Genomic DNA, 17,456 nt, shown 5'->3' with positions numbered 1-17,456 from the left:
AAGCCTTTTAAGTTTGCTTTATAAATTTGATGTCATTCTGTGCCAAGCCAATCATAGTATCTTACAGTGTCACTAACAGAACATCACTAGGACCAACAAAAACCATTGAGACAGACAGAAACTACCCATACTACATTCTAGCTCACTTAGAAAGCAAAATGATCACCCAGACTTCAAGTTAGCCAAAGCCACTCAAAACTCACAAAGCTCTGCTCTCCAGATTTCCAATAAGTACTTAATGCATACAATTAAATCCACAGAGAGGCAATCTATGTGCCAAGCTACATCCAGATGTGTATGTATGCACACACGTACACACAGCCATTTCCATAAAAAGCATTAAATTGATTATGAATTACAGACAGGAAACTAATGTAACTTCCTGTGTGGAGTCTCATCCTAAAACAAATGTCCATATCATACTGTATTCATCCCCTATAACTTCCCTTATACAGAAAAGCTTTAAGTTGGATTTTCAGGACAGCACTCCAATTAACCATCGACACTTCAACCCAGAGTAAAAAATCTGAGTACATACAAGCTTCTTCTCACTGTGAGGGAAAAAAGGCCTTTACAGCCCACAGAGACCTTCTTTTTTGTCTAAGTTTTACAAAACTTTAACTATTACCTTCATCAAAGTCTGCATCATCCTCTGTATGTTGAGGGAAAGGGAAGCAATTTGTGATTTCCAGTCTGTCATCCACCACAAGACCCAGCAGCACGCCTTGGACCACTTCATTCCCCTGTCCTTCTTCTTGGTAATGTTTAATGATCTTTAACACAACCTAGAACACAAAATGATAAAATCATAATATGCAATGCATTGTTTTTGTCCTCAAACCTATGTATCTGGAATTTTAAATTTGTTGCATGGTTTAGAGCTGCAAACAAAGTAAGCTTAAGCACCAGCAATTTTAATACAGGTTGAGGAACAGACAGCCATCCTAATATTACAGAGAAAAAACAAGACCATTAAATAAACCATCAAAATGCAGTTCTAAATCAATTTTCTGAAACACCATTCTAAAATGAAATATTGATCGTTTTTACTTTAGCTTGTTGCTTTAACTGTGAGCTTTTAACAGTATCTTGCAGGTCCAATAAGCCCCCTCTTGAAGGAAACAGGGCACAAAGAACTAACAAAACATCTTAAAAAACTATGCAGAAACTGGTAGGAATTTTTTAAAAGGCGCAGATCCCATCAAATTTCAATTGCATTAATCTTCTAAAGTACATCTCACTGAAGTTTTACTTCAGATGATAGTTCAAGTTATATAATGTGAATGGCATGTCATAGGGTATTTAAGGAAAATCAATGACAAAGAAAAAAAATATGCACAAATTACTCGTAATGTTTTTAACAACATAATTTCCACTTCCTTCCTTAAATCTGAACTCTACAATGAATAATTCTCATGAGATGATACTGTAAATTGGAACAGTATGAACAAAACCACTCAAAAATAGTCAGTCATTTGCTAGCAACACTTCATACTTGAATAACATTTTATACTTGACAAGAACTACAATAAGGTACGACACTAACCACAAACCTTGACTTGAAAGAACTTAGGCTTTCTCCAGTGTAAGAGAGGTTTATTCTACTAAACCCTAATCCATCCATTCAAAATCCAACAGAAAATGTCTGATGATTATTGTTTTCATTAAAGCAATACTACTTTAACATCTGCTGGCAAACAAACTAGTTTAGTAGGTTTCAGCTCAACTGCCCTTAGAACAGGCTTTGTACAAGTACTGGCTTTTAGAGAACATTCTATGGGGGGGGGGGGAAGGAAGTTAAGCTCATACTTAGACATCAGGAACATATATTTGTACTTAGCTATCTCCTTTGTTGATTAGCAGATGTCACTCTTTGTAAAACACCATTAATGTACTGAAGTACCATAATACAGATTAAATGAAAGAAAAAGGAGAGTAGAAGATATTTGCAAATACACTGCCTTCTTGGGCTAAAATGGGAAAACAAGCTTCATACTTGGAGGCAGGGCAGAGAGGGTAAAACTGAAAAGAAATACCATTTCCAACTAAGTTGGATTTCAGTATCAAACTGGGCTAACGCCCACTGACTCCTTGTTTATTTACAGTATCGCATATTTGTGCTTCCTCTTTAATCTAGATATACTTGCATTGAAGCTTCTCAATCATAGATAGAAAACAACATTTCACTCCAATACTCATTCACATCTGTCACTCAAATCCTTTGCAGCCACACCTTTTTATTCAATTTGCTAAAACAGGTCTACAGAGCAGAGACACAAAGAGATACTTTGGTTATATACACCTTATTTCAGGGGAAAACAATAAGGAAATTAGGATCAGTGGGCAGTGAAGCAGTATTTAACAGTGATGGAAACAATATACCAATCACCAGTTTGAGATCACCTAGACATAGCAGATGAATATACCAGTCAGCACATAAATAATATTGAGCTTGCATTTACTATAAAGCTAAGGTTTATCATACATTTGCCATAAGCCCTGTCTTCCACAGCCATGGCATCCCTAACTACCCAGCCAGAATACAGCACAGCGTGTACTCAGCTGTCTACAACTATTCTCAGCATCTTTACAGTCTTGTAAGCTTCACCTTTTCCAGTATTTTTCTCATTTTCTCTTGAGCTCTCTATGCACACTGACTGTCCCTGTTAATGTGAGTATTATTTGCCTGTTTGACTTCATTCAGGAGCATTTGTGATACAATGCCAATTTGCTGCAGCGTTTCCGATGATAATTGCTCACAGAAAGCAGTCACAAATGAAACAAGCATGGGCTGTCACAGAATATCAATGATTGTTTCAGAGGAAGAAAACTAGGAGTTCAAAGCTCTTAAATGTTAACCAAATACCCAAATATACAATGAAGTTATCACACAAGCCTGCCACTTTTCAATCGCCAGCCTGAAGACCAGAGCAGACATTATCCAGGGAGACACAAACCCCAGGGATTTAAGCCTACCTACAACCTCATTTTCCAACAGAGTCTGAGAAAGGGAGCAGAGAGGTTCATGAACTCAATACTCCAAATTTCACAACCATTAGGACACTGGAGAAGTTTGTGTTTATGACTGCACTGGAAAATACATTAGCTACCGAAATCACTTATAAAAAGATGCATCCAATGACACAGGATTTTTGTTTTCATTTTGTTCTTTGTTCTGGACAGTTTTATTCAGCACTTAAGACACCAGTCTTTTGTACAGCAGACTCTTCAGCTCAGATTGAAAAACCTGCCACCAAAACACTACCATATGACCAAGCAGGAAATGTGCTCTGAAACTTGTGTTTCAGTACTAAAAGCAGATCTGCAGGTGTAAAGCAGAACTACTTCTCTAGTAATAACATCAGCTACAACAATAAAAATGTAATTTCCATTTGTTTGCTAGTCTAGATACAGCAGGAAGAGCTGACCACTATGCAAACACCAATACCATAACATTTCAATACTTCATACTGAATAAACCACATATACTCAAGAAAAATGAGCACTAACTTGTATCTAGACATTTCCTAAAAGAAAAATATGTTATGTTTGTGAAGCATGGGAACAGAATCAGAGTAATTATATTGGTCTGAAAATAAATGTAGTAAGTGTTAATATAAATAATGCAAGTAATGCAGCACATTGAAAAGTATCTGTTTTTCCAAGTAACACTGAAAAAAAAATCCCAAAGAAATCTAAACGAACACCAGTATAAGCATCTTTCAGTCAATGCTGAGTCACCTTCCAAACACCATTTATAATTCCCATCCAATTAATCCCCTAATAGGAGATATTGCTCCTTTGTACAAGCTATAAATTGTTTTAAATACCCATAGACCCTTCACTGCTATGCCATAGCTACACAAAATTAACAGTATCCAAACCAAACCATTTCAACTGCTGCTGTTACTAAAGTAATGCAGCTGGCCAGCCAGGAAAGGGTATGTTTTTAAGGAGAAAATGTATCAAATAACGAAAAATCCCTCAGATTTGTAAACTCTAATACCCTGAACACAAGTCAATAATCATATGCAGCACGATTTAGTAAATCAGCATTTAAGAAATATTCAGGTACATAATGACTCTTTAGAAAAGAATATACAAGAAATTACTAAATAAAACTCAAGAGTCCCCCAGCCTTGTAAATTTAGTGTTCAAAACACCAAAGTAATTTAATCACTTGGAGTAGCCACTTATCAGATTTTAATGACCATTAATCCTCAATTTAAAAAAAAACAAAAACAACTTTGCAATTCTGCAGTGCTTATAATCTCCAAATCTTCAAAGCACTGCTCAAACATTAAGAATAAAGTTAAACTAAAAAAAAAAATTAAAAAAATGTAAAAGCCATTCTGAAACTATTAAGAACATCAAAGATACATATTTTAACTGCATACTGCCAAATTTTGAATTGGGCTACATCCCAACATCATAGTTGCTAATTTCAAAAGTTTGTACTTCACTACAGAAATACATGTAACAGGAACCCACAGCTGAAGTATTATGAGCCTTTGGAGGAAAATTCTGTGAAGATCCCACTGTAGGGACATGAATATACCAAGATGCACATTTCTGCATTTATCTAAAGAGAAACAACAGCAAATCAAAGCACTGAGGATTCATTTACAGCAGTGTTCCAGAGAGCTGAATGTCATCACATTGAAACCAGACTGCATTACCTGTGCCATGCCTTGCACATGTGAAATCAAACAAGAGAGAGCTTCTGTTAGCCCAACGAATACATGATATAGCACACTGATCTACAGTCTTAAATTAAGTATTTATGTCTTTTTAAATGCTTAACATTTTTTGCCACCCAAGAAAGCTTTGTGGTCACAACCACTAGCATCAATTGCCAGCATCTGGGGAAGAGAGAGGATGGGGAGGGAGTCTAAATAACTCTGGGCAATGTAGCTGGTGTCAGCACTGATGTGGAAGTGCCACAACACTCACATCTCCCAGTGCTTAACACTGACACTGTGACCAACAGTTAGCTGGCACAAGGGTCTCCAAAGCTGTGACTGCTAATAATGTGTGATAACTTTGAATACATCCATATCACACATGTAGCCTTCTCCATACAAACCCTTAAAACTCAAACCATGGACTTTTATATATCAGTGTTTCAGCACAAGCAAATTTACATAAACTCCTAGTATAAACCAGATTCAAGAGAGAACTGATAATGCAGCTTTGTAAATGGACAGATCACAATGTTAGTCATTACTAACAATGACTCAGGCAATTGTGTTAACGTCAGAGTTGCCTGGAATCAACATCTTCTTGATACACATAAATGGTGTGTATATGTATGGCATATATGCCACCTCTGGATAAAGAGTTGAACTGTTTAGCAATTAATATCCACATGAAGACATACCACATTTTACTCTAATTTAGTGGCCATGTCTCCTTCTCCAGGTAGCCCTACACCAAAAGCAAATCTACAACTGCTGGTGTGCTGAAACAACCAATTAGCTATGCAAAAATGAAATTTAATTAAACAGTTCTGAAATACCCAAGTAAGCATGGAATGGCTTTGTTTTTAAACAAAGACTTGGAAAAAAATGCAAAAAACCTAGATATCATGAAACATGAGCAATGTTAACATTTTAATAGCTCCAGATGAGGTTTTTACACACTACAGATAAGTGCTTATCCTACAGTTACAAAAGACAAGCTCTGGAAGCTTACCAAAAAAACTTGCCTTGAGCTGATTTGTCTCCTGGCTACAGCACCATTTGATAAGACAATAACAGAGACTCTCAACTTTCCTGCCAGGAGAAAAGGAACTCTAAAGTAAATTAAAGATATTACTGCAACAATTAACATTAAGAGAACATATGTCTGATACACATGACACACTCTTCCAGATGATTAAGGAGACAGATGTTTATAGACACACATCGAAAATTCCACCTTAATCAGGGCAGTGCACAGAAATGGGTTCTAGAAAGCACTGTGACAGATAACATGTCAGAATTAAGTACAGAATCAACAGGTTGATATCCTGGTCTCATAGCTGTTGCATATGAACCTTTGTGGCACACGACTCACCACCACATAAAGTCATGGCATGAGTCCAACATCAAGCTGAGTTGTGTGGCTGACAGTCCTGAAGGACAGAATGCTATCAGAGGGACCTGGACAAGCTCAAGAAGTAGGCCACAGGAACTGCATCAGATTTTGTAAGAGCAAGGGCAGGGTGCTGCACCTGGGTCAGAGCAACCCCCAGTAGCGGCACAGGCTGGGGATGAACACATGGAGAGCAGCCCTGCCCAGCAGGACTTGGGGTGCTGCTGGATGTGAGGCTGGACAGGAGCTGGCAATGGGCACCCCCTGGTCACAAAGCCAAACAGGTCCTGGGCTGCATCCAAGGCAGACTGGGCAGCAGGTCGAGCAGGTGACTCTGTCCCTTCTGCTCCACTCTCATGAGATCCCACCTGCAGTGGTGTGTCCAGCTCTGGACTCCCCAATGCAGGAAGGCCATGGACCTGTTGGAGTGAATCCAGAGGAAGCCACCAAGTTGATCAGAGGGATGGAATACCTCTCCTATAAGGAAAAGCTGAGAGATTTGGGCTTGTTCAGCCTGGAAAAAAAAGGTCTTGGGCTGACCTGACTGTGGCCTTCCAGCACCTGCAGGGAGCCTACAAGGATAATGGAGAGGATTTACAAGACCATGTTGTGACAGGACAAGGGGGAATGCCTTCAAACTTAAAGAGAGTGGTACTAGATCAGATATTAGAAAAAAATCCTTAACTGTGAGGATGGTGAGGCACTGGCACAGGTTGCCCAGAGAAGCAGTGGTGCCCCATCCCTGAAGGTGTTCAAGGCCAGGCTGGATGGAGCTCTGAGCAACCTGGTCTTTGAGAAGTTTCCCTGCCCATGACAGGGGGGCTGGAACTAGATGATTCTTAAGGTCCCTTCCAACCCAAACCACTGTATGAAACTAAAGATTAGAGGTGAAACTGAACTTTGCATGTTATACTAATCTCAATAAATATGATAATTTCTACTGATAAACACTGAATTCACTTAAATGCATATTCCAGCTTATTTGCAGAGATCTTTGATTTTTTCTAGATTCTCTTATTGAACAGGACTGCATTTTTGACCATTCCTGACATGATGGATGTCTAGACATTTTTTCTTTTGTTCTTCATACTTAACTTTTATTCTAAAGTTCTTAAATGCTCAACACAAACTGCAAGCAAAGCTTCAACCACCACTGAAATACCCCAGCGAAAACACTTCTAAAGTAACTGCTCTTTCAGTTGTTTTATTTCTCTTTTTCAGAAGAATTACTTCCAAACTGCTGTGACTCGAGAGCTCTAGGATTTCCCTAATAGCAGGAAGGAAAACCATTCTAACAAGAAAGGGGCGTCCCTACAGCAACACAGCTGCACCTGCCAACAGCACCCCACTTCCAGTCAGGGTGGTTGCTCCCACAGTGCAAGCCCAGGTTCCTATAGACACTGCCAAGTGATTGACACACAGGCTATTCACTCACTGGAAGCAAGCTTAGCTGCTGCAAACACGGGTTGGCTGCTCCCTCATTCTATTAATGGGACACTTTCAAAGTCATAAAGATTTTTTTAAAAATCATAACCTACAAAAAAACTTACTTCAAATTACAAAAATCACTGATTTAATGTAAAACCAGACACAGAACATGAAACATTTCTCAGTACCTAGAACTAAGACAAGTTAATATCCTAAATATAAAATGGAACAGACAAACTGAGACAAGACTCCACAGGTAGGTGGAGTTCAGACTGAAGAACTGGAATAGTACAGACACCAAGCCTGTTTCTGCACAAGTTCAACATTAGAAGGGAAGATTACTGGGTTTTGGCTAGAGGCGTGTTGAGTTTTCATAGGCTGTGGTTTTCCTTGACTCTGCCAGGAATTTACATTCATCAGCTAATGTCTAGTAGGTACCATGAAATATCTGTTTAAGTCATTTATTTACTCATGTCCAAGTGAGCTGCTTGTTCTTGCAAAAGGAAGCAGTTAAACACAAACTGCAGCACATCAAAGGAAAAACTACTTAAATAGTGGAGAAAAGCAAAGGTTATTAAAACAGAAAAATACTGAATGTTAATCAAGGTGTTTGTTACCAAATAGATCAATGGATTCTTCATTTTCTGTCCCACTACATTTGAGTTTTACAGTAGTTCAGTCTAATAACCATCTCCAGGGCTAATCACAAGCCATTAGCACACCTTAATATTGCCTGAATGTAAGTAAAAATGCAGTATTACATGTGCATTGAAACTCCCCATTGCTGTGCTCACATGCTGGTAAAACACAGTTCTCTGCAATGCAAAGTTTCATAACACATTTCACAGTACATGGATTCATGCACATTCCCATGGAAACCATCAAGGCCACAGGCACTGCAGAATCACTTCCTTATAGAAACACTTCCATAGGACAGCCTAGGACCTCATGGTGCAAGGGCAGGACATTAGACATTATTAGCACACTGACAGGAAGCAGAGATAGGGATGGGATGAGATTAGCATCCAAAACTCTGCTGGTTGCAAGAGGGATGGAGCATTTCCCCAGGACTACTTAGTATATTATTTCTTCTATTTCCCAAATCTCACCAAACAAAACACTTGAAAACATTTAGTATTTCAGGCAGTTTTTGCAAAATTGCCAATATAATTCATCTTTATTATTCTTAATGAATTCAATATCTAGCGATCATTTCAAGAATGAAAGCTAAGGAATATACTCCTTCAGAGCACAACATATGGAAATTATATACAAGTGGTACAGACAGGCACAGTTTCAACATTTTCTGCTCGAAACACCAGAACTTTGCATTTATCCTTCAACACACAGTCGATAAAATGTTCTGTGTATTAGTGAATCACCAGTGTTCACATTCATGGTGCACAAGGAGTGTATTGCAAGTATAAGGTTTTCTTCAGCATCAACTTCTAGCAGCTTCCTACAAAAAGATTTAAAGATGACAGCCAAAGGCAGCAGTAGCAACTTTATTTAACAGCCTATTCTTTAATCAGATTGTGCCAGACTGCTACCATTTTGAAGTTGAAGAAAAACTGCAAGACAGTTACTCTTACCTATTTGACCTTCAAAAATTAGCAAAGGCAGACCTAGATGGGGATGAGGGAGTTCATCTGAGACTACTGATCTTTTCCAAAAAACATACCCTGCACAATGAAATTGGAATATGCTATTTAAGGGTGTGTCTTTAAAGCATGACTTCCATATGCATTCAACAGATGCTTCCAAGTAACCAGTAAAATCCCTACTGGAATGACTTCCATATCGTTTTAATAATTTATAACTTTTTGCACAACGATTTTTTCCACATTGAAACACTCAGCCTTCCTGGCAAACACTTGGTTATGTGCTAAGGGGCTGCAACAGAGACAGATCCTCCTAGTAACAGCTAGTGCAATCCAGAGAACCAAGCCTGCATGGAGTCTCAGTTTTCCTGCTGACTTAAAAGTATAAAATTGAGGGGGGGAAAAAAAAAAGCCCAAACCATGAACATCAGTTATTGCTTCAGCTTTCCCATCTTTCGAACAGAGATTTGCCTTTGTATCATCATCTGAGGACTGCCACATGAAAATCACTTCCAGCAGAGTTCCATTTCTAATAACAGCTACTGTGACAAAGAGATTAAAAACAACCATTCTAAATTTTATCACTGACAGTGCCAATGGAGAAGGCAGTATGGCTTTCAAATTGCTTCCAAGGAGTGATGACAGCTGCAGTAAATATCCTACGTCTCATCTAAAGTTTAAAAAACTTTAAAACAGCTGTTTGGGGTTTTTTTTTTGCATTTATAATAATGTAATAGGAAAAAAACCCAAGACCTAAGTGCTCAAAACTCAGCCCTACACTGAAGAAGTATTTTGTCAGACGCCATACTTTCCTGAGGTATGCACAAAAAAACCCCAAATAATGATAAGTGATTCACACCTCCACATTCCTAAACACCAAAGAACTTGCTAAACAGGAAGGGGTATGAACACTGCTTCTTGCACAGATATGGGCTCCAAGGAACAAGGAAGGATGGGCAGTAAACACACTGCAAATGCAGCAGGATACAACATGTGAGCAGAACAAAGGCAAAGGCAAAGACCAACAAGACTTACATGCTCAAAGCAACATCCACACACTCTCTTTCCAGAAAAAAACCCAAATATTTACAAAAGAGAATTAGCTTGTTAGTGTATGCATGAAGCAAAATTCAGGCATATCTTCAAACTCCAGTGAGTAAATAAGCCTGTCTATTAACTCTAAAATTTGATAAAGCCAAAAGAAATTAATAGAATGCTTATCTGAAATAAATATCCATACACGAGTCATTCAAAAATATTCCCAGACTTAGCTGAAGTAACTTTGTGTATGCACATTAAAAAAGACATTATCAAAGTAAAGCTCTATTGTCTTGGTTTTAGATTATTGAATAATCATACAAAATACTAACAAGAATATTTATTATATGAGTCTAAGTTTTTCCCATTTAGTAAATTAACAATTAATTTACTTTCCTTTAAGCTGATATGATTTTATTATGTGGTAACATAATTTAACTGTTAGACACTGTTGGTAAAACCAGTATCATATCTCTGCAATTTTAATACTGCTGGAAGATTAAAAATAATATGAAAGAAAAGTATGCTCAAAACTATACCATCACTGAGAAGGTATTTTGAGCTTATGTGTAAATATGGAAAAACAACATCCAAAAGGAACCATATCCAAAAAATATCTCTGGCAAAGAAAGATTAATGATAAAATACTATTGCAACAAAAAGTTGAAGATACACAATCCTTTTTCAAAGATTAGGGGACCAAAAAAAAAAAGTTTGCTCCTCCTCCTACAAGGCCTTTCATATAGTCTGTAAGATTTATTTAAAAGGTGGAAGAAAAAGTCCTAAGACTGAATAGGGTCTGGCAGGTGTTCATTTCATACACACCACCAAGGGCCTTTCAGTATCTGTACCTGCTGGGTCTCTCCCTGGGGCCTGCAGTTCTGTGTACACTTCTCTCACCCACACCACACTGAATGTCAGCTGCAAAGCTCTAATCTTTTTACAGTAAACTGAAAACCAAAGGAGAACATTTAACAATGTTCAGTGTGCAAGCAGACATAATGCACTGATTGCATTCAGCAACAAAACCATCACTGGTCACCTCCCAACACACAGAGTCAAAGCTAACACCAACCAGCACAAAAGGTCATGATTATTACCTGCTGCATTTTAGATGTAACATTTCAATCACTAAAAGGTAGGAATTTATTTGAAAGATATCTGGTGGAAATACTCTTGTCCTCCAGTATCAACACAAACAGGAACCACAAGAGCACTATGAATTCACAATTACCACGCCAGAGACCAGTTTGATATGCACATAAGAAGGCCTAAAAACAGAATTTTAACTGCTAGTGACAGCAGTGTAGAGGGCAACACATTATTCCTCCCTGCATGCAGCAAAAGAAAGGCCTGTTTTGAACTAAGATTTTCCCCTTGAAGTCTTGAAGTGTAACACTGCTCAACACATTTAAGCCACCTCCACATTCAGAGTAACTCCTTTTGTCAGCACACAAGTTTCATGGCATGAAGCGATACCAGATGTTCCAGATCTAAATGCCTCACTAGGGTACACTTACCATGACACTTAGGAGATGCTGAGTGCACCACTGCACTCTTACTAATCATTTAAAGTTTGTGCTCTGCTAGCACATATCCACTCCTATCGACTGACAAAACACACTGAAATTTGCATTCTCAGAACATCATGATATGGGTACTTCACCCACTGCAGTTCAAGAAATTTCACTAAGCCTGAAAATTGTTGTATTCCAAGGAGGCTCTTGCCCTTTCAACTTACCAGCGCACATTACTGCTTTCTCTTCTGAATTTAAGCACAGATTATATGTCAGAAGTTCCCTTCTGGGTTAGATTCATGCAACTCATTGTTAATACATGAAGATTAATAGAATATAAAACAAAGCTCTTCTGTCTTCTCCATGGTTCAAGGTACCCATGAATACATCAAGCCAGTATTCAATCCACATACCAACTCTCAGAGCCAGCATAATGTCATCTAACTCTTTAGGGGAAACAGGTCAAGGAAATGTCAACAAGATTAAACTTCAAATTAAAATTCCATTTTAACTCCTTTGGAAGAAACACAAAATACAATACAGCCTAGAGGATGTTATAGCCTTAAATACTCCTCTACAGCTCTTCAATGTCAGAAACACTACAAATGACAGCAGGCAGAACCCACCACTGTGCATTCTTGCAAAGTCTTCAGAAAGGGTAAAGAAGGAAAAAAAGAAACACAAGAAATGCTAGGGAAAGCACAATATTCACAATTCAAGAAATGTCAGAGATTTCAGCCAGTTCAATACAGGCTTCACCAGTACGACAAAATTACAAAATTTACTATGGAAATGGATTCTTTTCTTTCCATAGTGTCAAAAGTTGTCATTTTAAAAAGTCCTTACACAAACATTTACAAGTCTTAGAAATTGATTTTCAGTAATCATGGTACCTCATTTCATTTACTGTGGTCAAACATATCATCCTGAAGGGCTCCTCCCTACAAACAGCTGAGGATACAGTCCAATGTATCCAACCCCTTTATGGCAAAAATGGATGGTAATTAAAAAAAAGGCACAAGTGTGACAGTGTTCACAGGGGTCCAAGGATGAGGGAAGAGACGAGAATCTGACTCCATGTTTCAGAAGGCTTGATTTATTATTTTATGATACATATTATACTAAAACTATACTAAAAGAATAGAAGAAAGGATTTCATCAGAAGGCTAGCTAAGAATAGACAAGAAAGAACGATAACAAAAGCTTGTGTCTCAGACAGTCCAAGCCAGCTGACTGTGATTGGCCATTAATTAGAAACAACCACATGAGACCAATCACAGATCCACCTGTTGCATTCCACAGCAGCAGATAACCATTGTTTACATTTTGTTCCTGAGGCCTCTCAGCTTCTCAGAAGAAAAAATTCTAGGGAAAGAATTTTTCATAAAATGTGTTTGTGACACACAAGCAACTTAAATATCACAATTATGAACAGAGCAGCTACTGAAAAAGAATTCAAAAATTATGTGAGAGGTTTTTTAAACATGCAGACTCATATATTCTTATATGTGTTATTGTAAATAAGTAAATAAATCCTCTATATATACTTACCATAGATAAGAATACAAAGCACTAGGCACGCCACAGCATCACCAAATCAGGGATGATGTAATGAAGCTTGAAGTAACAATCTTTGATTACATCACTCATATCTGACACAAGAGAATGTGGCACTATAGCCCCACTGGTGATAGTGATGCACACATGCAGACAAGGCCTACAACTTCTAACCATCCTCTTGACATATTTATGTTTTGGCCAATGTATGTTTGTATTTATCCAAACAAACTTACAAAGATATCTTAAGGTGTAGTGGCAATTTGTTATTAGTGTGCCTAGCAGCACACTTGCTTGCTAAGAGTTCCCCACCTCCCATCCCACAGCTGCTATTTTCCAGAAGAAATTTTCCATATATCCATCACCCACATATTAGTGGTTGGCACAACTCGCAATCCACCACATGGAGTATCTGGTTTTGGATATTAGTTCAATTTCTGAATGACACAGACTTTGATGCTCATCATGTAGAAATGCTACTTACTTACCCTACCAGATCTCACTATGCCTTTGAATGACACACCAGTTCACTTCTGCCTTCACAGTTTTCTATGTTGCCTGATATCACTACTAAAATCATCAGAAATGCATAAATATGCCAAGGAAGTCCTCCATAGGTGCAATTTTTTACAGTGTAGTAGGGTTAGAGGTTTCACTACGGAAGCATTTTAGAGAAGTCTCCAAGACTTAATGGAAATCTAGAATCTTCTGTTAACCTAAAAATCATTCAAAGGAATAATTATTTCTTATGTCCTAAAATACATCAGCTTATAGATGAAATTTCTTACGGAAAGAAGTTACTATTATATCAGTGAACCAAATCTGATTAATTTTATCAGCTGAATTACCAAATATTTGGTTCCAATTGGAGAATTTCCAGATTAGAACAAACCAGAGTCCATCAGCACCTCTTGCAAAAAAAAAAAAAAAAGTGTAAGCAAATTATGGTAAGCAAATTCTGTATAATTATTTCTGACAGCTTGCAATAATTATAGACTCAGAGAACTGTTTAGGCTGGAAAAGATCGCTTAAGATCATCAAGTCTCACCATCAACCATGAAACCACATATTTAAGTGTCACATCTACATGTATTTTCAAACACTTTTGAGGAATGATGATTCCACCACTCTGGGCTGCCTGTTACAATATTTAACCACCCTTGCAGTAAAGAAATTTTTCCTAATATCCAATTTAAACTTCTCCTGCACCAACCTGAGGCCATTTCCTCTTGTTCTATCACTGGTTACCATGGAGAAGAGACCAACCCCACCTGGCTCCAGCCTCCTTTAAGGGAGCTGTAGGGAGTGACAAGGTCTCCCCTGGGCCTCCTTTTCTCCAGGCTGAACAGCCCCAGCTCCCTCAGCTGCTCTTCATCTGAGTTATGCTCCAGACCCTCCCCCAGACATGCTCCAGGCCCTCAATGACTTCCTTGTAGCAGAGAGCCCAAAACTGAACATGGGATTTGAGGTGCAGCCTCACTACGGCTGTGTCCAGGGGCACAATCATTCCCCTGCTCCTGCTGCCACACTACTCCTGCCCCAGGCCGTTGGTCCTTCTGGACACCTGGGCACACAGTGGTCACGTCTGGTTGCTGTCAACCAGCACTCCCAGGCTCTTTCCCATCAGTCACTCTTTCCCAAGCCTGTGCATTGCTGTAAACAAAAGCTCTCTCTGGGCTCCTTGACTGGAGAAAACATGATGGAATATCCATTCAAATTTCTACAACAGGAAGCAAAGACAACAGGATATCATACATGGCACTTAATCTGATCTTTTTGTCAGGATGGTCAAAAACAAATACGTGAATTCTTACATCTCACCTGAAGGAAAAAGCACATTTTATAATGTGCTTCTGGAGGCTGATTTTTTACCGTCCATTTTCTAATTTCTTAGAAAAACCAGACCACCTATACTGTAATCCATTTTCAATCTAAGTTTATTTATTAAGAAATTGAACAGATTAAAACCAGATTTTTAAAAGAGGCCCAAGAAGCAGACATTGCTGCACCATTACACAGTAAGGTAACATCCTGACATTCAGAACGTCTTCTTTTCATTACAAATACTAGGGTTTTTTTTTTTACTTTATTACTCCTCTGAAACACCAAGCTTTCTAAACATACTTTCACATTCTCACATACAGAGACTACTCATGCATCTTCTATTTAGCACTCACAGACTCCAAAGCAACCCACTTAAACATGCCTCTGCTTTCAAAGCAGCCCCATTTGAAGGGTTAATTGTGACACTACCAGGAGATGGGTGACCACTGAAGAGAAAGAGATCACCAACTCCCCTGATGCCCACCTGAATTCAGAACTCTTGGTGTGTAATCACCCTGGCCATCACCAAGATGACCGATGAAGTGCTGTTACTTTGTGAGAGCAGACAAGACATTTAAACCAGTGAGGTATCAGGAACACTTCAGAGGCATTTCAGTAAGACATTATAACAGAATTCACATTGTTTGCATAGCAAGCAAATTTATGCCAACATTTCTCTCCATCACAGATGTCACAGAAGTTTGTGAACCAGTGCCAATGTCCTGAGAACACTTTCTTTGTCTAGGAGACATCTTCAGGAGGTGGAAAGTTGAAAGCTTTCATAGTTTTCAATAAATCACCTCCCTCTGTACTGACTCCATGTGAGAGGCACCACTGTGCTGTACCAGAAGAAAATACAGAGAAGGAAAAAACCCATGAAACAAAACAAAATAATAAGCATTTGCTGAACTGTCAGAAGCAGAGCATCAGGTCACAGCTGATCTGAATCAACAGCAGCTCACAAAGCAGATTATATGCTTGGTAGAGAACAACCATGAGCAAAAGAAATCAAATTTACCAGTTGTTGTCAAAGTGTATAGCACCAGCCTGCAGCAGGAGCAGCCTGCTATGCACTGCTGGCTTTTTTGGAACATTTCACAAGTGGTCAGTTTTCGCCACTCCTTGAAAATGCTCCATGCACCAAAGCCACAGGCACACAGATAGCTGGACAAAACAGGGCAGAAAAAATGTGATTCAGATTTCCTCTTTCACAAGACCTACCACACACAAATAAATTATTCTTCATCTTCCCAAATATTTACTACACTGTATACCTCCAGGATAAGAGCTGAGATCTACCACTAGAAGTGCCAAGCAGGCATCAAAGCTTATCTCAAAACTATGATCTTCTTTCTCATAATCAGGGTGCCAACTCTCTCCTTCACACTCCAGCTGTACAGTGTTCTATTGACACTTGGCAAAGATGATGAAGCAAAAAAACAATGTTCCTATACTTAAGAAGTAACTTTTCCTCCCTCTGTCACTAACAGTATTCCCAACTCTCTAAGGCCTGAACCAACACAAAAAGAACCAGCAGCAAAGCCAAGAACCAACTTTAGCAGATGCTCTTCCACTTTTGGCCTGCACGGATTGTCTGTATTAGGAAGGCTCTGTTCTCTGCTAAACCACTTCACCCCTTTAGTTTAATTTATTTCTCACTAAGCAAAGGCAGGAGGTCCTGGCAGCTCTGACAGAGAGGGCAAAAGGCACAAAAGGTGAGGGAAAACCCACCGTGCTTCTCATCTTACACCTGCGGCATTTTCCGGGTATCTGGTACGAGTGTGAGGTATGAAAGCTGCACATAGCAACTCCGGACACAGGGGCGGCAGAACTGAACGGGGGAATGGGACATTTATAGACAAATCACTCCGCTCTGGCCCGTTTGTTGACACACCAGGGACAAGCACCGGGAAGCCGGGCAGAGGTAAGAAGCCGTTCCTGCCCCTCGAGAAGCGCCGCTCTCCGCAGGACACGAGGCTCCGCCGCGGCACCGCCCCACGCACAGGCCCCGCCGGCGGCTCCACGCGGCCACCCCGACCGCCCCCCGCCCGCAGAGGTCCCGGGCCCTCTGCTCACCAGCCCGTCGATCTGCACTTGCTTGACGGCCGAGTCTCCCGCGGCGGCGGCTTTGCCTTTGCCCTTGGAGGCGCCGAAGCCGCCGCCGGCAGCGCCCGAGCCTTCCTTGCGCGACGCCATGGCTGCCCCGCACGGCCGGAAGAGGAAACGCGCCACACCGGAAGCGGCGGCGCGGCCGGGGCGCTGCGCGGCCAAACGGCCCCGGGCGGGAACGCGGAGCGGCGAGCGCGGGGTCCGGCATGGCGGCGGTGCCGGCTCCGGGCTGCAGGTCCGGCTTGGCCCGGCCCGGCCCGGCTCGGCTCGGCCCCGGTGAGCCCGCAGAGACTGGGCCCGAGACCTT

General features: G+C 39.9%; 1 protein-coding gene across 1 annotated transcript in view; it reads right to left on the bottom strand.

Moving 5' to 3' along the window:
- Window positions 1-17,243, bottom strand: part of EIF3H (eukaryotic translation initiation factor 3 subunit H) — an 84,759-nt gene extending 67,516 nt beyond the window's left edge. Inside the window, exons 1-2 of the mRNA XM_036406976.2 lie at window positions 17,117-17,243; window positions 629-785 (exon numbers count right to left, since the gene is read on the bottom strand). Of these exons, the coding sequence (XP_036262869.1) occupies window positions 629-785; window positions 17,117-17,236 (277 nt within the window). The 5' untranslated portion in view covers window positions 17,237-17,243. The remainder of the gene's footprint in view (window positions 1-628; window positions 786-17,116) is intronic.
- Between the last annotated feature and the right edge of the window lie 213 nt (window positions 17,244-17,456).

This window comes from Molothrus ater, chromosome 1 (genome assembly GCF_012460135.2).
Source record: "Molothrus ater isolate BHLD 08-10-18 breed brown headed cowbird chromosome 1, BPBGC_Mater_1.1, whole genome shotgun sequence".
NCBI classification, from domain to species: domain Eukaryota; kingdom Metazoa; phylum Chordata; class Aves; order Passeriformes; family Icteridae; genus Molothrus; species Molothrus ater.
The sequence above is the reverse complement of the archived record's forward strand: the minus strand, read 5'-3'. Positions and strand labels throughout refer to the sequence as shown.